Consider the following 22335-nt stretch of genomic DNA (forward strand, 5'->3'; position numbering starts at 1 on the left):
TTGTCTGTTCCTGAAATTCCATCTATAGTGCATGGTAAAGATGTTTTACAGTTAAGTATAATTCCCGATTTGCATTAAATTCCATATTTATTGAATCTAACAGTTAATTTCTGTTTAGGTTCAAGGCTGTAACGCTTGTAATGTGTTGATTAACATTCAATTTTGCTGTCGTTTTTTTCTGCTGGCAGGTACATTCAATGTGTCATCTGCTGACAGAGTCTGTGTAACCTGAGGACAACACCACACAGCTTGGTTTACTCGCCTCGAGCCAATGAGACCTATTCAAACCCTCAGTGCTTTGGTTCTCTTCGTCACCTTATTTCTGATCTTCTTCTACTCGACTCTACACCTAGAGACAACCGACAGTCTCAGTGCAAGAGCAGAGGACCTCCTGAAGGAGCCCGGCCTCCTGAAGGAGCCCGGCCTCCAGGTCCACGACAGAGTTGTGAAAACACAACCGTCCAAACAGGAGAGATTCACCTTTCCTCCCCCTGTTGTCCTCAATGTGTCTGACGGCCTCAGACAGGCCATCCCTCAAAATGAAGCCTACTGGAACCGCCTGCTGTACTCGGCCCTCAAGAATCAGGACAGGGGAGAAAATCCTTTCAGACATGACTCAGATTGGTCTCTCTGCAGGCAGACGAATCAAGATGATCTGCAAACCAATGTGCACGACTTCTCCTCCTACCCGGTCTTATTTCAGGACTTTTTGCAGGGCATGAACTGCAGGTCCCCTCCAGTCCTGCTCAATCAACCCAACAAGTGCATCTCTGCTGAAGGGAAGGAAGACAACCAGACCTTTCTGCTTTTTACTATCAAGTCAAGTCCTAGAAACTTTGAGCAGAGACAGGCGGTGCGGGAGACCTGGGGTCGAGAAGTGGTGTATCAAGATGGACTGAGGGTGCACACTGTGTTTCTGCTGGGTAGCTCCCCACTGGAGGACCCTGATCTCAGCTCTCTGCTGTCATTTGAAGCAAGACACTTTGGGGACCTCCTGCAGTGGGACTTCCATGAATCCCTCTTGAACCTGACGCTCAAAATGAACATGTTCCTCCAGTGGACAGTGAAACACTGTCCCAAAGCCTCTTTTGTGTTTAGCGGGGATGATGACGTATTTGTCAACACACCAACATTACTCAGCTACCTGCAGTCTCTGGAGCCTTGGAAGGCCTCTCAGTTGTATGTTGGACACGTCATAAGCAGCGCAAGTCCCCTCAGGGACCCTAAGAACAAATACTACATTCCTCTGAGCTTCTATGAAGGCCCATACCCTGCTTACGCTGGTGGAGGCGGTTTTATTATCTCTGGAGCACTGCTGCAACGCTTCTATTCAGCTTCACATGTCATTCCTTTCTTCCCCATCGACGATGTCTACGCTGGGATGTGTTTTAAGGCTTTGGGGATTTCTCCTGAGGCAAACGCAGAATTTCAGACTTTTGACATCGTGGAGAAGAATCGTGAGAATCTGTGTGTAAATAAAAAGCTTATTCTGATTCACCGGCGCTCCCCACAGCAAATTAAGAAGTTGTGGAAGGGCATTCACAACCCCGTGTTGACTTGTTGAACAGGACTGGTGACCAAAAGATGCAGCGATCAAAAAAAGAGGAAACATTGACTTCAGCGACATAGTATGAACTGAAAGAGCAGTTCTGTTACTGCACTTGTATTTAAAAGCTATACTGCGTTTCATCATAGGATAGAACCTTGAAAAATGGAGGAAGCATTCAGCAGTTTAAGTGTGAATTTCAGCATCAGGGGTCAAGATTGTTCACTAAGTCAAATGGAACAAACTTTCGATCTGTCATTGGCCTAACTTCCTTTTTGAATTTGAATAAAAACTAATTCAACCAAGACGTTTGAAAGTTCCACCGTTTATTTTCCACAAAACACCAAAGATGTAACATAAGTGTACAGACCCATCTAAAATTTGGGCGTGTATACCAAAACCATTTAAATAGGAAAGTTCTAGAACACAAGTTATTCAGTCACATACACAAGGAAACCTGTTAAATACCATAATCACTGGAGAGGACAGATGCAGGAAGAGGGAACGTACACAAGGGCCAACTTCCATCGTTTATTTCTCGATTTGTTTGTTTCTCTTGTATTCAAACTGTATCAGCTGTTTTTGCTACACCAAAAACATTGGTGACGTAATTACTGTGATTCAAATGTGATATAGCATTCATAGAGGAGCTTGACGACTGACAGTATATCTGTTAACTGAAGGCACCAAAACCCATAGGCGTGAAGTACAATAGTTTTTGAAAGCACAATCTTTTCTCCTCTTCCTCAAAGAAATGACATGTCATATCAAATCTATACTTTTATGACTACAGTAAAAGTGTGCAGCAGTTATTCATATTCTCAATCTTCACCCACATTAAGTCACCAAATCGAAACTCGTTCCATCCTGTGAATGCAGTTACTTAACATACTGGTCGAGCGGGTAGTGCTCTTTGTACTGCTGCAAGTGCCTCCACATGGAGTCTCTCTGCTTGTTCAGATTGGGCGTCATCTCCTGGTACACGTCGGTAAACATCAGCTCGGGACTGGGCTTGAGGCGCTTCTCGGCCTTCTCGAATGCCTCCATCACCATCTTGCGAGACTGCTTCCGCCAGCTCCTCTCGTCGTCCTCGCTCCACCAGCTACGGGCCGTCATGTAATGTCTCAGCCTGGAGATGGGATGGTCCTGCTTGTCCCAGTAGTTCACCTCGTCTACCGAGCGGTAGGCCGAGCTGTCGTCACTGGTGCTGTGGTGGCCAATTCTGAGGAAAGAGCGGAATTCTTAATTACCACAGCATTTTAGGGGGAAGCGCATTTTTTTTTTTAACTCATCAAATGTTCCTTGTCAAAAAGCATTTTGTTAAAATTGCATCCCTTAAGTTCTGTCACCTAATCCACTCCCTTAAATTCAAATGCTTCCCAAATATGTACTTTTAATATACAAGATCCAATTTAGAGACGGAAATCTATCAAATAATTTCATGAAATATTTTTTTTATAACTCAGAAAACTTGTATTTTTTAGAGATGGTTGCCTAATCCCGGTATTACACGGGCCCCGGGCGTAAAGACTAGTATTCGTTATCTCACTGAAGCCTCTCCCTGCTGTGCAGGAGCTCTCCACAAACATGACCATACACACAGAAGTCAGTGTGGACAAAGTGAAGATTACTCCAGTTGACAACTAGGCTTGCTACCGTAACTAAATTCAAGGAAACGTTCGCACGTATAAAGCCAATAATTTTATACACCTGTTCAACAAGCATAAACAAAGTAGAAAAGAACGTGTAAGCTATTTTGTTGAGTTGCCTCTTAGTGAAGCCTCTGAATGACTAAGTTCCCTCTAGTGAGCCGGGTTGTGCCCGGGGATTTAGTGTGAAGGGTAACGCGGCAGGAGTGAAGCGCTGATGTCAACAAGGTTGGAGTAATCAAGTTGTTGCCGTCTTGGAACCTCCGTGTTATTTTATTACCTTCATTCGCGCAGGCCTAACGTGTGCTCAACTAACCTGTAGGTCATCGCTTCAATGAGGAAGGGCTGGTTCTCGGCCACGGCTCTGCGGCGCGCCTCCTTTGTAGCGTTGTACACGGCAAACACATCGTTGCCATCGACGCGGATGGACAGCATGCCATACCCCGGCCCACGAGCGGCTGTTCAGTCGGAGAAAACAAACAAAGTGTGTTCATGAGAGCGGCTGAGGACTTCAAATCGGACGCTGCAGGAAACCACGCCGAGGCTTCTCACCGATGCCGTCGCCCCTGTACTGCTCGTTGGTGGGGGTGGAGATGGCGTAGCCGTTGTTGCGACAGAAGAATATCAGAGGGCACTCCAGGGTGGCGGAGAAGTTGAAGCCAGCGTGTGCGTCCCCTTCGCTGGCCGCTCCCTCGCCGAAGTAACAGATCACGGCGCGGTTAATGTTCTCTCTCTTGATGGCGTATGCAGCTCCGGCCGCTGGAATGGACACATGAAGGCATGAATGTATATTTACGTGTGTGTGTGTGTACGGACAGACAGGGTTAACACACACACTTACCCTGAGGAATCTGAGTGGCCAGAGGAGAGGAGATGGTGACGAAGTTCAGATCTTTGGAGCCATAGTGCACAGGCATCTGCCGGCCCTTGCCGAGGTCATCGGCGTTGGCGTAGCACTGAGCCATGAACATGTCCAGAGGAAAACCGCGGTACATCAGCACTCCTGCAGCGCAGCGCAGCGCAGCGGGGGGGGGGGGGGGGGGGTTGAGATTCTTTGATTACTGTTTTATTAAAGACATGTTCGCTGACTGGTATATTTCGAGATGTATTTTATACTTCTTTTTATTTTTGCTGCTGTGTGAAATGGGATCTACAAATAAAGACTGACATCATTGTGTTTCTAAATGACTGAACAACTGAATGCAGACGGATGCGTTTCGACATCGGTGTGTTGCTGTCTGAATGAAGCATTGTTTACCTCAGATCTCACCTGTCGTGTGAGTATTGAGCTCCAAAGCAATCACTGGCACACCTGTTTGCAAAAAATTGCCTAACAAGCCCCGGAGCAGAGATTTACTACGAAATAAGTAAATGCAATTGGCTTTGATCACTGTAAAAAGTTTAAAAAATAACCCTACATCTGAAAAGGAACTATTTTAGGAAAAACCACACGCCGTCCCGTCCTCACCAGCTTCTCTGTATTGACCGAAGACCATGTCGCTTGGATCGAGAGCAGCAGCGCTACCAATATGCGTGCCCTCCTCACCATAGTTGGTCATGTAGAAGGAGATCCGACCCTGTAAGAGAAACAGGTTAACACGCCTGCACAAAATTCTTCAACTGTTTCCTTGTTCAAGCGGAAAAACCTCACCTGTCTCTGTGACTCATAAAGAATGCGGTCCATTGTGTTCAGCAGAGTCATCTTCTGATAAAAGTTCAAAACTGTCTCTTTGGAGAGCTGAGCAGGGAACAAACACACAAAACAAGCAACGGATGAAGTGAGTTGAGGTCATGGCGCCACTTTGAATTACCAGAGGCGTAGGCAGGCTGACCGTACCTGAGGGTCTTGAGAGGGGTTGATGATGTTGCCCTGCCTGTCCATCACCCGGTACACTGGGATCCCGGAGATGACATTGGGCTGAATGAACTCAAGGTGATCCACAAACTCAGCTGAGGCTCCAGGGAACTGTGGCTTTTCCAGTGATGCATCAAAGGGTTGCTGCCGGTGCACGGCCTGACAGATCGAATACAAGCATTGTTTATTAATAATATCACTTTGGCAAAGCCAGGGCCCATCTCTAAAATAGACACCACAATGGTCCAGTCAGATTTCAATATAGCCACAATGCCTGTTTCAAAGAATTGCTGCAATAGTTGTTAGTCACTGATTGTGTGTTTTGTGATTTAACATGTTTCAGCTTTAAACAGGGGATTTGATGGGATGCTATCTCAATTCCATAACAATACTGTACAGTACCTGGCTGTATAATACAAATAAGATTAAAATGTATCAGAACTGGATTATAATTAGTGATGTATTAATGTGTACATTACTGTAAGGGTGCAGGTGGTAGAGGTGTCTTAATGTATAACATATAATGTATTAGTTGATTTGCATTTTGTGTTTACAATCTAAATCTACAAAGTTACTAATAAGGAATCAAATAAATGTAGTGGCGCAAAAGCTACAATATTTACTAAAGTGTAAAGGAGTAGATGAATAAAGTAGCATAAAAGATGTATGTTAACTTAAGTACAGCACCTGAATAAATATAGTTACGTCTTGAGTATTACATTGTGACACTTCATTTGTGACTCAAAATACATTTATAGGAATATAAAATGCAACATGTTTTATTTTTTAACAATTTTCCATCATTGTCTACATTATAGAAAAGATTATTTTTCTGACAGACAGCAGATTGACAGTACAGCACAAATAACACCAGAAAATGAATTTGTATTTAATTAGAGTCGACAATAACAGTTTAAATGTTACGTTTGTTTTCGTGAAAGGTATTTCCACTTCAAATTGAACTTGAAGACGGAAGTTTGATCCTCACGCCCCTTTGCTCGACCAATGGGAAAGCAGCTAAGCTAAAGCTTTAGACAGCCAGCTAGCTACCTAGCTTAGCTACCGAAGTTTCAGTCACAACAACAAACACAAGGTGCACCAGTGCCAGTCAAGCTGCTGGTTACATGTTAAAACATATATATTCACAAACATGTTGACACCTTCAGGTTGAGCTTCATACGGATGCGTTGGAGGATCGGTAGATAAATAACGCTACGTTAGTTTTGGCAAGGTTGTCAGCTAACGCTAAGCTAGCTGGCTCACAACCAATCGCGATAACGTTCAGTCAAGAATCCTTGATGATTCACCAACTCCAAACATTTCTCATCCTGACCATAAACACAAGTTTGTATTGTATATCTGCACTTAACTATCTCGCCCCTAATAATTTAACGTGATAACGCGAGTTTTGATTTAGAGCCAAAATTAGACGACTTCTTCCAATAACCCTGTGGTTACTGAAGCGACCTTCCGTGTTATTAAGCTAACCCGAGCTATCGAACAGCAACGTTACAACGCAGCAATGTTGCCCGTGTTCAAACTTACACCGACTCTGAAGGCTCTGTGTTGAAGCAGCCTAGATGCCTTCAGTCCAGTCGTCTGACGAGCAGCATTGAAGCACACTCCATACATTTTGTTTATACTCCTCACAGCCGCCGCCATCGGGACAGTCCACAGCTAGCTTGTGCACAAGCTCGTCAGGAACGTTACACGCTACAGTATATGTGTTAGATTCACGCGACAGAACGAGCTAACAGGAACAGTTTGATGGCCTTTCAGTCCGCAGCACTGACATTAGCATCCACAATCACACTTGCAGGGCGAATAGCTACAATCGGCCGAGGCGAGTCGACCACAATAATCATCACATCCGGTCACACCTTCACATTAAGAGTCAAGGTGACCAAAAGCACTTAGCAGTGTTTAGCAAAGGAACCGAGAGCAGTGGAAGAAATCAAATATTTTACTTAGGTAAAAGTAAGAATACCACAGTTTAGAATATTCATGGTGGCCATGCATTCAAAACTCTACTGGAATAGAAGTAGCCTACAAAGTACTAGCATCAAAACAAAAGGAATGTACCAAAAGAAAAAGTACTCATTATGCAGGGAAACCTTTCAGAATAATAAAATATACATAATATACATATATACAATTTATATGTATATATACATATAAATTGTTTGAAATAATTTATGTAGTCATGTGTACATCACTTTAATATTGCAGCTGGTAAAGGTGGGGATAATTATAACTACTTTGTGTACTACTGGGTAACGTACGCTTGGGAATTCGTTACATACCACATGATAAGCATGATAAATATTTAAAGGGCTTAAATACAGAACATATTCGTTTAATAAACCTTTAGTCTTAACTCTTAGTTTGAAGGTAAACCAGGTCGCTTCCGGAATCACTTGAAGCTGAAGCCTCAGACCTGTTTATATACGAATGCCTCAAACGTGTTTTGGGAGTGTAATGATACACCTGATAACCTTTTCCGCATTGCTTTGTCTCTTACATAGACGCAGTTTATCCAGTGACCTTGTAAACAATGCAAGCACATTTTATAAGCTGTGAGAACATCCTGCAGTGATACATTATTTCCAGTGGTAGAGGAAGTATTCGCATTTCTTTTTACACAAGTAGCAAAAACATAGTTTATAAATAACTGTAACAAGTAAAAGTTCTGCATTCATACCAAAAGTAAAGTAAAAGTGATATTTTTTCTCAGAATGGCCCAAAAAGAATATGTAAGCATTGTTTCAGTGTTGCAGCTAGTAAAGTTAGGGCTAATTTGAAGTACTACATGGGTAGCTTAAGCAATAATAATAATTATCATCATCATAACACATCATTGCTTATTGGTTATAATTTGTATTAATAATCTGAATCTGCAGGTAGTAACTAAAGCTATCAACAATGTTTTGAATACAATATTTTGCTATCAAATGTTGTGGATTAGAAGTATAAAGTGGCATAATATGGAAATACTCAAGTAGAGTACAAATGCCTCAAAAATGTACTTTGTGTACAGAACTTTAGTAAATGTACATAGTTACTTTCCAACATATTTCTTGAATACATTTGTTCCATTTAGCCTCAATGGCTTGGGCTGCAACGTTTTCTTAATTGTGTGACAGTTTACAAGTGTCCCCTTCCTCGTGGGGTTGCTCTAACTAATGTCAATACCTTCACGTGTCGTCTTCCTGTATGTATAGACAGAAATATTCATTCTGTGTACTAACATACATACACATATTTACATCTCACAAAATGATTCATGTGGTAAAAACTAGTGAATGAGTACTGTATAAAGAGTACGAGCAACCCGTACAATACAATATGCTTATCCCCAATAGTAAAAATATTTCGAGGTTTCAAAATATACATTTAGCTATTTTACCCTTGATGTCATAAGTAAGGGCCCCAAACGGCAAAACAGATTGCGTCACTCGCCCGCGACAAACTAATCACGCCCATGGGTAGTAGCAGTCAAGCAGCATGATGGAAGTGTGCGGCTCTTCAAATGTTACTCTGAGAGAGTTTGGTTGCGAGCAGAGTTTACTGTCTCGACCTGACGGCTCTGCTTCCTTCATTCAAGGTAACACAGACTCAGAGGAACGTGACTCGCGGAGCCGACTGTAAGAGGCAGCTAGCTAGCAGCTGGGCTCGAGCTGGTGTTAGCCTACTTTAGCATCAAGAAGCTTTGGGCAAGTCAGTCATATGTTGGGTTGTGTGCAGGTTTATAACGGATTATAAAGTTCAACACTTCATTCTTGCCTATATTTTATTTATTTAACTCAAAAATGGTCCTAACCATTGTGTGTTCATCACTTAAATGTAGCACCTGGTCAAAGTGGAGCCAATATGAATTACTTTATATATTGATGGGTAGCTTAATTAACCTACTAATATATCGTAATTTCCTATTTAATTTATATTTAATGTTAATAATCTAAATCTTCAAAGCAACTAGTAACTCCAAAATGTGGTGGGCAAGAAGTATACCGTAGCATATAATGGAAATACTCAAGTAACATACCTCAAAATTGTGCTTAAGTACTGCACTGAGTTTGCTCAGTTTAATTGTTTTAGACGGTCTGTCTGTACCCACACAGCTGAGTGCATTGTTGTTCTGTGGCTATATTTTTGTGCATCAACCTCACGTTTACATGGGTATTGTAGAAAATAAATCGAGTAATAAGCCTAAATACACACTTAGAGTAGCGGTTAACCCCGTGAGACGGAGCTGAGACGAGCGACGGCACACACCCGGTGCAGAGATTAAAATGAGAGCACATCTGTTGTGTGAGACCTGCGAGTGACAAACGTGTTCGTTACACATATAGAGTACAATCAAACGTTTATAGCAGTGGTCGTTGCAGACACACCTGTCAGAGGTCTGCTCTCTACTACTAATTTCCCCACCTGGATCAGTAATGTATTTCCAGTGGAGTAACTCTGTCTTTTGTTCACATGTGAAGGAGACACAAGTGTGTTGGCCGCCGCTTACGGACCAGCCGAGGTCAAAGTCAGTAAGGAGATCTATGACCGGGCAACACTGGAGGTGTTGATCCAGCCCAAAGTGGGACTGCCAAGTAAGTGATTATCTCATTTCCCATCATGCAGCTTTATTTCATGTGTTTATTGGGAGTCTAATGCAGTTCCTTAATGCTGGTCTAGCACAATGTGGGCAGTTTAAATCTTCTATTTGAGTGATCATTTCTTCTATTTACTTTCTAGTGCTTATTTGCTTTGTTAATGTTCAGTTTGAATGTTGCACACACAGGCAGGATACTTTAGTGACAATGCAGTGTTGAAATTAGGACATATATAACGGGGAAAATATTTATGTTGTACGGAAATAAATGTTTCTACAAGCTTTCTTTAGTGGGACTTAAGGAATTTAAGGTGCTTTAGGAGGCTAGCAACTGTTCATTTTACAGCCTTGTCCACTTGTGGTGTGCAATAACGGCCATACCACAACACATCACTAGGTGGTGTAAGTGAGCCAGTCTGTGTCCGGTCTGACTCGCGTATGTATCCCAACATTTCTTTATTTTCTAGGTGTAAGGCAGCGATCACAAGAGCAGTGTGTGCGAGAAACCTGTGAGGCATCTCTGCTCTTGTCACTTCATCCTCGCTCCTCCCTCACCCTCATCCTTCAGCTGATACATGACGATGGTTCAGTATCCTTCAGTAAAGCTCCGCCGGTAGGGCGCTGAACCGGTATGTTAGGTGTTTCCTGGTCGGTGTGCTTCCTTATCTGTTCCTCAGATCTTGTCCTGCTTTTTGAATGCTGCCTGCATGGCTCTTATTGATGCAGGCCTGCCCATGAGCTGCCTGTTCTGTGGCGTGACCTGTGCCATCGATGCAGACGGTCAAATTGTCACAGACCCCACTGCAGTGCAGGAAAAGGTAAATCTGAGGTTGTGGGAAAAAAAACACCCCAAAGTCCTTTGTTTATTTAATTAAAGTGCCATTGTGACAAAATACATCCCACATAGGAAAATCTTAATAGTTCAGCTGAGAGGAAGCAATTTTCTCAAAGGGTGAAGGGCATGATATCAGTAAAATCATACGTTTCATTGTACAGGAATAAAAAAAGTACATTTAAAGGCCTTTGATTTGACCGAACAGAACAGAATTTCTCTTTAACGCATTATAACAGAACCACTGAATACATTGAATGATGAATTGATGGTATGTAACTGACTTGGTCCCCTGTGGAAATTTGCATGTCTTCTCAGTGCAGTCGGCATTGTCCCAATCCTCGCTGAATTCGTTAATTTGTTCTCGTCTGTGTCCACTCTCACCAGGAAAGTCGGGCTGTGATGACCTTCGCTATTGACAGCACAGAACGCAGAGTAATCATGTCATCCACCAAAGGGTCGTTTTCAGTACACGAGGTCGGTAAATAAATGAGCGAATGTGCAACATTGTCAAATGTTGTTTTTTTGGGAATCATGCCTGATGTGTGATTTCCAGATGTGTTGGACATAAAGTGACGCTTTACTCTGTCAGTGATCTGTCTGGTGATAACAAGATGCTTTTTCGGACTCTGCCTCTAGTTATAGCGCAGACCTTTCATATTTGTTGTTTTCCTCTCCAGCTGCAGCAGTGTATTGCAGTCAGTCAGAAAGCATCAGAGAAAATCTTCCAGTTCTACAGAGACTCTGTCAAGCGCCGATACTCCAAAACCCTCTGATGCAGCAGCAGCTCTTCTTTTTCTACTCTTGCTTTTTTTTTTTTTTTCACAATGATTTTAAATACTGATGTTATAATAAAACATTTATTCACCACTTTGGGCTACCTTTGCTTCAGTTGAGTTGTAGTCAGCTGTGAAGCGTAAGGTTTACATTTGGACATTTGTGAGAAGATGACGTTGAACTGTTAAGTGAGGGTGCAAAATAAAAAAGAGCAGAGATGAATGTCAAACAAGTGCATTTATTGGGATTCATTGATTATTCTCTCTGTTTAATATTTACATGTATTAAAAGGAAGTGGAATAAATATCTCTTGTACTAACTCATTTGCCACAACCTTTGACCTTTTCATTAACAATCTATACAAGTGATACAAAGTGAGACAAATCTGACTGGAGCCCGTCAGGCAATCCGTCGAGTCAATCCACAATAAATGCTCACATCTAAATCACTAATTGTGGTAACTCGGCTGTAACAACAAAGGGTCTTTTTTATTTTTCATTGACACAAATGTCCAGTGGAGACAGAGGACGGCTCGGGATTGTCAGGACTGTACAACGCTGTGCTGACTCGGGTTGGTGCAGCATTACCGCAGCACATCAACGGCGATAGCTGAGATATCACAGATGTGTCTCCATATACCGCCGACAGTGACCATTACATATTATCAGCTCAGTCTTGATACAACACTGGGTTTGCAGAAAACATAAAGTATTTGCAGTTCATCAGGAGACTATAAAAACTAAATAGAAAACGTCAACTTTTACCGTACAGTCTTTTTTTTTTATCATTTACTTTTGAGGTTCCTTGTTCACTGCTTCCTCAATGGCACATTTAAGCTCAAACCAATATGGCCAGAGTGTTTGACTTTTACCAAAGCTGGGTTTCTTTGCAAAAGTTCCGGACCAAATGAAGGAAGTGATCGTAGCTCGGAGCAGGTTTGTATATGGCAAACTACAAACTGGCCATGCAGGTTTCTGTCGTGACCGAAATGGAGATTTTACTGACTCATGCATCACGTGGCTGAGCGCTAAGATGTCTCGCCAGGCAACCTTTTTCTTTTTTTTTTTTACCCCTTTGCTCATCTGAACAAAGTGTTACTGTTTGCTTACATAAGTTTGAGTAGCCAACTTCATTTTCAAGTTTGTCATACGGCAAGAAGCAACTTTCTGAAGGATTTCAGTCGTCCTTTTGAAGGAGAAAGTAGCAGAATCTATATTTGGAGAGCGCGGAGCAGCAGCCATGGTTGCTTCTATTCATGGAACAGCTCATAAAAGGATCATCCTTAGAGTATCTTCCATATTTTTGGCACTTTTCCTTGCATGTCTGCGCCTCTCGTCTATGTCATCATTTCCTAACACTGTATACAGAAGCAGCTCCTTTGTCTATACCTAGAGCCAGTGTTTCACACCACCACTTTGCTCTTCATTTGACAAGTCCTGAAGTTATATTTATTTTTCTTATATAATGGCACTATATGTTTTTTTTTTTCATTTAGTTTTTTTTGTGCAATCAAAAATAAAGATACTTATTGGACTTGGCATTAAACAAAGCAGATTCAGTCCGTTCTGCAGGTTAACAATTGTGACGCAGAATGTGAAGTCAGGATGTGCATGTGCAGTGTGTTCCTGTGGGTCCCTCTCTCTCTGGCCACAAGAGTAGCAACAAATTCTGGCTTCTCTGAAAGAATAACGCTTCTGGCTCCACATATTAAAAAAAAAAAAAGAGAAAAAAAAGCTCTGGGCTCTCAAAGCCTTCCCCAGCTTTCACCCCACCAGCGACAGCACAACGAGGTCCATCAGGATTTAGCTGCTGCCTCGTCCTTGCTGCGACCTTCTCACAAATCTGAAGCCTCCATCGCCCGTCTCCTTGCCTCCGCTCGGCTCCTCCCAGGCGGACCCTCACTTCTCTTTCCGTTTCCACTGACAGTGATATCTACAGTGTTGCGATAACATCTGCATTTGTTGTCCCAGTTTTTTTGTTTTTTTTACTTCAGTAATGTTTAACATGTGATGACGACGACAGCACAAATCGAAAGGATGGCAGGTAACTTAAGTGCTCGGGAGACAACATGAATCACATTTACAGACTGAATCTTCGATATGGAGTGAAGGACTGTCCTCTGAGCTGAATAATGTCCTGATCCAATTAGAGGTGATTGTGATCTACACCAGCTCTCCTGTCCTTTTCCAGTTGGTGTATGGTTGACAGACAAACACTGTGATTATTTTACATTTGTGTTAGTATTCATGAGATGTGTGAGAGGTCATTTGTGTGTGTGTGTGTGTGTGTGTGTGTGTGTGTGTGTGTGTGTGTGTGGTAGTAGTAGTAGTAGTAGTAGTAGTTGCTGTTATGGAGGTTTTCCAGACAGGTAGGAAATCAACGCGGCGATGGCACAGATGTACGTGATGATCCCAAACACAATGGAGAGCACCGAGAGCCACAGAGCCTGGCGAGAGGCTGCGTTGGCCCCCTGAAAATCCCCCTCAGCCGAGGCCTTGTTGGTCTGGAGGAGACAGCAGAGTAAGATTAGGATTAGAAGTGTGGGGTGTGTGTGGGGGGGGGGGGGGGGGGCATTCGTCATTGTTTGTCAATGTCCTCCCTGGCCTCCACTTTCCTCTTCCACTCATTCCAGTCACACGCTAAGCCCATATTATGTTCCATCACTTTCTCCTTCCTCCCTCCTTCCTCGTCATTGACTCTGACCTCTGTTTTAGGCGGCACTCAACAATATTGGAAATCTATCACTTTGGGGCTTCTTGTTATGACTCTAATTAAACCTTAACGAAGGCCATTGATCTGATCAAAAGGCCTTTGCAGCTTGCTGCCAGTTAGCTTTGTAAAAACGTTAATGGGGTTTCTCCCCCCTCCCCCCTGCACTGCTGGAAGGATGCCTTTATAAACTAAGGGGCCTCTGGCGACTAGAGATAGAGATGTTATGGGCTTTTCCACACTGTCACTGATAATAGTGACTGATGAGATAGTTGGTGCAGTGTTGTTGTCCCCTTTTCCCTTTGGGCTGCTCCATTTTTCCACCAGCCTTGTCTTAGAAGAGATTGATAATTTCAGCTATCAAATTAACACGGAGTGAGACTGATTTTGAACAGCAAGAGGAGATAAAACATACAAACTGGCATGTATATATACTGTATATATATATATATATATACACACAACTAACTAATATATGTAAGTGATGGGAGGGTTGTGAACATGTTTATCTCATGCAAATATCGACACTGAGTTGTTGTTTTTTAAAGCATCTTAATAAAGATTCTGTATAAAAAGATCTACATAGTAGAGGACATGTATAGTATGGAAAAGGTGATTTATAGATAATTGACTAGTAAAAATGCATTGTATAAAATATATTAAACGGATCATGTTTTGTGAAGATGTTTTAATTAATATGCATGAAACTTTAATAGTCATAGCAGCAGTAGAAGGTCAAGATGTTTCAATAATGGAAAGGAAATCTATCAACGATATGTATTGACCCAATGAAGTAAATCAATCAATCAATAAATCAGTCTAAATTATGGGAGAGACACACTGTTTCTGAATAGTATTTCTAAAATATTATCTAAATTTAAACAAAAAAAAAAAAAATGCACATCCTCATGCATTTCTCCTTTGGATTGTACCATTTCATAATTGCAATCACCATTGTATAATCCTGCAAATATAGGTGTATATAGGTGTGTCCCCCCGGATACATAATGATATATAATGGGAAATCACCCGTGGCTGTGAACTACAGTGCCAGGTAGTATCTTGTCAGCTGGACTGAGTGCGTATGTGTGTGTGTGTGTGTGTGTGTGTGTGTGTGTGTACCTTCTGTGAAAGGTAGAAGGCAGCGATGCCCAGGGGCCAGAAGCAGCAGAGCATGGAGAAGAAGGCCAGACCCAGGTAGTCCTGAGGGATCATCAGAGGGAAGTTGCTCTCACTGTCTGTATCACTGAAGTCATCAATGGATGAGTCCTGGGATTCAAACAGAGCGCACTTAGGTTGAGTTCAGGTTAAACTGTAGAAGGAAACCTCACAGGTGGTTTTGTTTGCAGAGGATTTGAGATATTTGTCTTTCGGATTTCTGCCTCCACACAAATGCGATGGAGATTAATTTAATACATTTTTTTTTACCAGCAATTGGAAATGACATTAAAGAAAATCAACAGCAATCTCTCACCATAAAATGTGTCCCCATTATTCTGGATAATCCACAGAACATAATGCAAACCATTTTCTTTCATTCAAAGGAGACCTGTGTTCTCCAGAGTAACCGGGACATTGCATCTGGAAGGACACATATATGATGAATATATCCTGAATGTCATTTTTAAATGCCGTGAGCACAACAAATCAAGCTGAACTTTGTGGCAGCCCATTGCTCTTGCTTTTAATGGTGTATAGTTAGCAATACAGTGCGTTTATCCACTTTGATCAGCTTTATTGAGGTAAAACAATTAAAACCAAAACTATGTACACAGCCAGATGAGGATGAGTACGATACATTATTTTGTAATTGAACTGACCCTTTGGACTCAAAGCTTAATCATTTTTTCAATACGACAATGTTTAGTATTATTAAATCTCAAAGTTGCATTGAACACTAATATGCTCTAACGCTAAGTCAGTGTTTTATGGACGCATTATAAACGTGCTTGTGTTGTTGTGCACCCGTCTTCCACAACAACTGTAAAACTTTTGCTGGTGCCTGTGAGCTAATGTGACTGAATGGGGTTAGCCTGGATGTGCACTAGCTCTGCTGACCGCAGGCGTTTCGTGACTCATGCATCTTCTTGAAACAGCTGCATATTCAATCCGACTTCCTCTCTCTCACTCCGACCCTGTCACATTGCTCTGCTTGTTTTATTGTGCATTTTCCAAAGATGCTCCTGCAACATTCGAGCAAATGCTTCGTAGACCAGCATCCCTTTAAAAACAAAACAAAAAGCTGCTTTAACATTAAAGAAGATCCGTCAGGGGAAAATCAAGAGTACGTCAAGACAAACGGTTCTTTAAAACTTCTCCGAAGGTCATCTCCCCTGCTATGGCATCGTACTGATCATTCAGCATGAAGCAGTGATGGAGTCTGACTCCTCTAACTGGGGGTTCGGAGTGAAACAAGGGAGAAGGAGATGTTGCGTGGTGCCTCTTTGAGGTCACTGCAAGGCTTTATTCCCACCGGCCTGCGCCTTTTGCATCGCTGCACTACTGCCAGCATTCAGAATGAGCTGGAGAGAAAATAAATCTTTTTGTGTGCTGTTCTTTTGTCCTTGTGGAGCAAACTCCTCACCGAAACTTTGCAGCAGCCTCTTAATTTCAACGGTGTGTGTATGTGTGTGTGTGTGTGTGTGTGTGTGTGTGTGTGTGTGTGTTTGTCCGCTTGCTAATCAAAGTAATAATCGTAAAAACGGCCTTCAGCCTTTTAGTTCTCAGTGGGTGATTAGACCTTTGTGATATAACCTTGGCCAGAGAATTTTCATAATTATCTAAACAGCCAGCGGCTACTTACTTGTGACATTTACAGCATATACATTCTCATGTTGACTCCCAACACGTCAGATGACCACTGTAAGAGTCTTAAAGCTAATTTACATCTCCCTCCAGGGTGGGCTTTGCTCGGTGATCTATGAAATAGAACTGGCATCCTCCATCACTACTGTAGTGTCATTACCTGCACCGCAGCAGGAGAGAGGAGCTTTATGTAATCTGGCTTTTTGACAGTGAGCATTCAATTGCTGCCTTCCCAGGAAATGCACTGCTCATATGTCTATTTTAAGTTCCTCTTTGGCTCCCAGAGTCTGTACTGAGAGTAGGAGAGTCTCTCTTGCTTTTTATGCAAAACTCCTACAAGCCATGAAGAGGACATGGTAGAAATGAAATGGACGGGTATGATGATTATTTATGTGTGTAAACAATAAGTCAATTAATTAAAGAAAATTAATCTGCAACTATTTTGATAATTTTCTCTGTTGTATATCGTTGTGAACTGAATATCATTCGTTTGGACTGTCGGTTGGACAAACAAGACATTTGAAGATGTCCTCTTGGACAGAGACTATTTTCTGACGTTTAATAGACGAGAAAATAAACGCAGGTTTCGGCCCTATTAGTCTTTCTCTTGAGCATATGCAGAAAGTGAATAAGTTGCACTGCGTTGTGATGACGTTGTCATCATTTTGTTTTAAATGAATGCTTGATTTGACAATTTGTAATTCAAATAGAAAAACTCTGTTTTCAGTACACATGAAAGAAACACTCTGAGCATCATGTGAGTGGGATGTCTTACGTCAGAGTCGGGGAGCAGGTCGTCCTCATCATCAATGCTGTAGGACATACTGTGGAAGTCCTGTGTCTCGGCCAGCAGCTTCCTCTCCAGCGTGGAGCCGGGCCGAATATCCACAAAGGTGGTCTCCAGGTAGTCTTTGCTGAGCAGGGAGTCCGCATGGCCCCAGATGGGAGCCGGCGGGTAAAAGGACTCTAGCGTGCGCGGTAAGGAGCAAGGGTCCAGTGGCTGCTGCTGCTGAAGCTCAGGACGATGTCCACAATAGCCCCTCCACGCTAAGGGAGGGTAGGCCCTGTCCTCCTCACACTTCACCAAGATGCCCTTGAACATCCCGCCAGGGGCCTGTCCAGTCCCGGGCCCCAGCCCCGTCCCCGATGCCCGGCTGTTATTGGGGTTTTCTCCCAGAAGAGGGTGCTCCAGCTCATCTATATTCTCCATCCCTCTCTTTTATTACCAACCGCACAAGAGGCCACCACATCAACAACCAAATGTAATCTACAAATCGGTCTGCCGAGCGACTCCCTGAAGAGTGTCCAATGGGTTTACGCAAAGGCAGCTGCTTTGGTGGCTTTAGTGTTTCAGTGATAATCCATCCGTAATCCTATTCTTTAATTTTTCTCTTATTTCAGGTCTCTGTCCAGAGGCCGACAACACATGCCGGCTTTATGAAATATCCTTAATGTTCCAGTGGTACCCTTCTCCTGTGTGCTATGGGGTGTGCTGAAGTTGAGCAGGGGATTCGAGATCCTCTTTTCCTCACATGTCACAAACTACTTGTTTCAGGGCTTGATGGCTCGGGGTTTGCCCCGCGTCTTCCATTTCACATGATTGAGTGCGTCAGCGGTCATGAATATGCTAATGTTGGCCACTTTCTCTCTCATACAATATGGAAATGTAAATTCTGATGATGGAGGACCTTGATTAGCCCCTGACAGGCTAACAAAAACACTAGGAAATGGGTTTTCAGTGCAATCTGCCCTCAGGAACTCATGGAAACTGTCTCATGCAATATAATACAAAGTCTTACTAATCTAAGCACAGGGTCATATTATCAGCATGAAAGCTCTGGATGTCAATCTTTCCCGACAACTGCTTTGGATGCAAATGGGTACTGACTTTGTGAGTGGCGAAATGATTGTGAAGAGAATAACAAAAAAGACTTTCAGTCTGTCGTGACATACAGTGGTGTGTTTGTTTGCGCTGGCCCTCCAAATGACTTGGACGCACAGTGGGGTGTTTTGAAGCTTGAACATGCACAACCTCCGGCAGCAGTCAAACTAGTGGCGCAAAGAACGGATTGGGGCCATATTTGAGGGCAGTTAATCTGTAAAAGCAACGCGGCTCCAGAAATAGAATCCTATGGCGCACGTCGGCAGGTCAGCGGGCCCGCCAACAAGCCGGTTCCTCTGCTGTTGCTGCAGGAAGCCATGAGGAAGAAATCAAGAAGTCCCCCCGCTGTTGATTTATGGCCGTGTGTTTGCTGCCTGGCTCGGCGGCGCTCCTTCGGGACATGTATTTTTAATGTACCCCCCCGTCCACCTTAAGAGGGTTTCATTCGGGACAGACGAGGAGTCGGGCAGCTCTCTATCCTGTTCGATGACGACGAGGAGGTCTGTTAAGAGAGGAGCAAGGTCACACAAGATATTTAGACTTCACAAGCTTAACTGCCATGGCACCAGTTTTGACCAGAGAGTTATTATTCCTCACACACAAACACCCACACACACACACACACACACACACACACACACACACACACACTACTTGGGCTATATGCCCAAACTTAACCCCAACCCCAACTTCACATCAGATACAGGACGTCAGCAGGGTAGTGCTACTGTGTGAAATGATAACTGTCCCCGGGTGTTGGAGAGAACATGGGACACACTGTAACTCGGCATATTAGTTACCGCAGCGCTGCAACGTGGCCTAAGCATTAGTGATATCCCTTATGCAAGACAGCGCCAGCATCAGTAGCCGATGTAACATTTACAGCTCTTTAAAACGGACACATGCTAGTTTTCTAATGGGAAAGGACATTGTAATTGTGTCTACATTCTAGTTGCTTAGAAACTGTCGCGTTTTTTCCTGCCCTTGGGTTATCTTTTTCATTCCGTGTCATTCTTTCATCGGTTTACCGTTTCATTTCGTTACACTAACATGTCCTGTGGTTTCAGTTCTTGCCCTCGTGTGTTTCCCGCCACCCTGATTATCCACCCTTGCCCTCAATTACTCATCTGCCCCTGATTTTACCATCAGTCTGTTGCCCCCCTGCCAGATTGTCTTTTTTCTACCTTGTCTGCTCATTGTTTTCCAGCAATTCTGGGGTAAGTTTGTTTTTAAATGTTTTTTAGACTCTGCCTTGTTCCCTGCATTCTGCCTACTCTCCCTGTCTGGATTTGTTTGCTCTGTTTGGACTGACCCTCCATGTGTGACTGCTTGGCTTCTTCACTAAACACCTGGCCATTTTGAACTTTCCTTGTCTCTCCCTGTCAGTAAAAGCTAAATATGTATTTCTTTCTAAGTGGTCTGCTCTTATTGATGTGTAGAGAAATGGTGAGAGGTCACACTAGGCATGGCTAAGTTTGAAAGAAACTTTCTCTCAGTTTCACACTAAGGTGGACATGTTCCTTCTTGAAAAGCGTATTTCTCCAGTGATTTGTCTGTAGCATATAAATTGCAGTTTAGTGTGGACATAAGGTAAGTCGTACCAGACATGTTGATGGGATGTTGTGTCGTAAACCTTCCGTGACCTACCTTTCTCTGTGATCTCTCATTTTAAATGTCAAGACAGTAAATCATACTGCACAGCGGTTGTCAATCAGCTGCGTTAATGTATTTCTTGACGGCTCCACGTTCATAACATATTGATTTGATCGACATTTCGATGCAGCAGTGCAGGAAGTACTATTTGTCTGGGTAACATGTATTTATGAGCTGCAATGAAAGTTATTTTCTTTTTGCTTGTTTCACAGGGACAGTGCACTATGATCAACAAAGGCAAACTGTAAAATGGCCAGTTAGCTTTAAAAGATAACGTCAGTCCATTAGTTATTAAAGGCCAGTTGTTAAAATGGCACCCTGAAAGTAGAAACAACAGATTCAAGTTTTAGACTTTTTCAAAACAGAGACTTAAAAAAAGGATTTAGAACTAAAGAGTGAATTAGACTGTATTGAAATGGATAATTACAGAGAGCCAGAGCTGATGAAAAGGAGGTTTAAGCAGCTGAGACTGTATATAGACTGAAATAGGACCACGGGGAGCTTTAGCTGTGTTCATACTGTTCAGGCATTTCAGTGTTGATGGAGATCTTTACAAAAATGACATTGTGGATGCATGTCATTCTACTTTTTGTTTTTGAATCTAGCCTGCTTAGTCTTAACATACAGTACATATAGGCAACGTTAATGTGCCTCTCACCTAATGCATGCTGGGATATGCTCCGGCCCCCACCGACACTGCACTGGATAAGCCACTTAGAAAATGGATGAATAGTTGGACGTATGAAGCTGATTGACCCATAAGGTGATAAGTGACTTCAAAACATTACCTAGTGGTGCTAAACCCCCATTCGACTGACTTTATGTTAAAAAAAAAATCTAAAATTAGCACATAACTGAGTGGTGGAGACAAGCTGCTGAGAGAAGAGATGAGGGGGAAACATCTCTGTGTTTAGTGGTAACGGTCTTTTCATTCCCAATGGAATAAGAATGAACCACATAATATCTCTGTAAGTAAGTAAGTCATTCTGCATGGCAGAGTGCTTCACAGGCTCCAGATCAGTTCAATGACTCGTTGTTGCGCGCCTCACTGCACAGCACAGAGAAAAAGAAAGGGGGAAAAAAACACAGAATAATTGGGTGTCTTTGGGCTGGCGTGGCGCTGAGGGCTGCATTCTGCTCCTGTGCGTTGACACTGCTTCTCCCCCTTCATGGAGGGCTAGTACCTCTCATACTGAACACGCTGAGTGATCGTTCAACACACTGACGTCAGCAACGGCTCCGAGCAAACTGCCCCCCCCTCCCCTCCTCTCGCAACGCGCTCGCACATATGTTGCGTGTCGCACACACACACACACACACACACACACACACACACACACACACACTAACATTTGTAATACTTCGCCCGGCCTTCCCCTCTCTCTCTCTCTCTCTCTCTCTCTCTCTCTCTCTCTCTCTTCTGTCCCGTCCCAATCTCCCCCGCAGTTTCATTCCAGGAGAGATGCACTCAGCTTTATTACACCCCCCTTCCCTCCCCCGTTGCACCGCTGCCCAGCCACCATAAAAAAGACTTCTGTCAGCTGTATTATAAGCCTGCCTCCGCTCCTGATTCTGCAACGCTCATAAAACATCCAGTCAGGTGGAGGGGAGGAGGTTGCAAGGACGCCTGCGCAAATCACCGGCGACACTTTTACAAGAGCTCCTCTCCGCTCCCTCCCCATCTCTCTCTCTCTCTCTCTCTCTCTCTCTCTCTCTCTCTCTCTCTCTCTCTCTCTCTCTCTCTCTCTCTCTCTCTCTCTCTCTCTCTCTCTCTCTCTCTCTCTCTCTCTCTCTCTCTCTCTCTCTCTCTCTCTCTCTCTCTCTCTCTCTCTCGGTCTGGTGCCTCGACCACACAGTCGACTCTGATCCCATCCATCCGGTCCCCCTGATCTGACTCTCCCCCCTCCCCCCCTCTTCATAATAATCCAGCCAAGACTTTGCCTCCGTGCAAAACTTAAAAATGTGTCTTCCTCTGTACAGTTTCTACTTGCCGCATGAAAATAAAGCGTGTTCTTAAGACATGG

At 43.2% G+C, this 22335-nt stretch overlaps 4 protein-coding genes across 4 annotated transcripts; 2 read left to right on the plus strand and 2 right to left on the minus strand.

Annotated features, from left to right (window-relative positions):
- Positions 1-271: 271 nt before the first annotated feature.
- Positions 272-1564, plus strand: b3gnt2l (UDP-GlcNAc:betaGal beta-1,3-N-acetylglucosaminyltransferase 2, like). Its single transcript, XM_076099854.1, has one exon. The coding sequence runs from the start codon at positions 272-274 to the stop codon at positions 1562-1564; it is 1293 nt and encodes a 430-aa protein (XP_075955969.1).
- Positions 1565-1855: 291 nt separating this feature from the next.
- Positions 1856-6906, minus strand: bckdha (branched chain keto acid dehydrogenase E1 subunit alpha). The gene is made up of 8 exons (XM_076100276.1): positions 6596-6906; positions 5033-5209; positions 4847-4933; positions 4664-4772; positions 4037-4198; positions 3748-3954; positions 3512-3653; positions 1856-2768 (listed from the first exon to the last, which is right to left on the minus strand). The coding sequence occupies exons 1-8, from the start codon at positions 6710-6712 to the stop codon at positions 2426-2428; spliced, it is 1344 nt and encodes a 447-aa protein (XP_075956391.1). The 5' UTR covers positions 6713-6906; the 3' UTR covers positions 1856-2425.
- A 1604-nt stretch (positions 6907-8510) lies between these two features.
- On the plus strand, positions 8511-11585 carry exosc5 (exosome component 5). The gene is made up of 6 exons (XM_076100941.1): positions 8511-8654; positions 9538-9651; positions 10121-10242; positions 10331-10471; positions 10873-10962; positions 11166-11585. The coding sequence occupies exons 1-6, from the start codon at positions 8555-8557 to the stop codon at positions 11259-11261; spliced, it is 663 nt and encodes a 220-aa protein (XP_075957056.1). The 5' UTR covers positions 8511-8554; the 3' UTR covers positions 11262-11585.
- Positions 11586-13609: 2024 nt separating this feature from the next.
- On the minus strand, positions 13610-17986 carry tmem91 (transmembrane protein 91). Its single transcript, XM_076100082.1, has 3 exons — positions 17552-17986; positions 15094-15240; positions 13610-13765 (listed from the first exon to the last, which is right to left on the minus strand). Exons 1-3 carry the CDS (start codon positions 17984-17986, stop codon positions 13610-13612), a joined length of 738 nt encoding a protein of 245 aa, XP_075956197.1.
- Positions 17987-22335: the final 4349 nt, after the last annotated feature.

The sequence above is a fragment of the Anarhichas minor genome, unplaced genomic scaffold, assembly GCF_050575085.1.
Source record: "Anarhichas minor isolate MPS153535 unplaced genomic scaffold, ASM5057508v1 ptg000026l, whole genome shotgun sequence".
NCBI classification, from domain to species: Eukaryota; Metazoa; Chordata; class Actinopteri; order Perciformes; family Anarhichadidae; genus Anarhichas; species Anarhichas minor.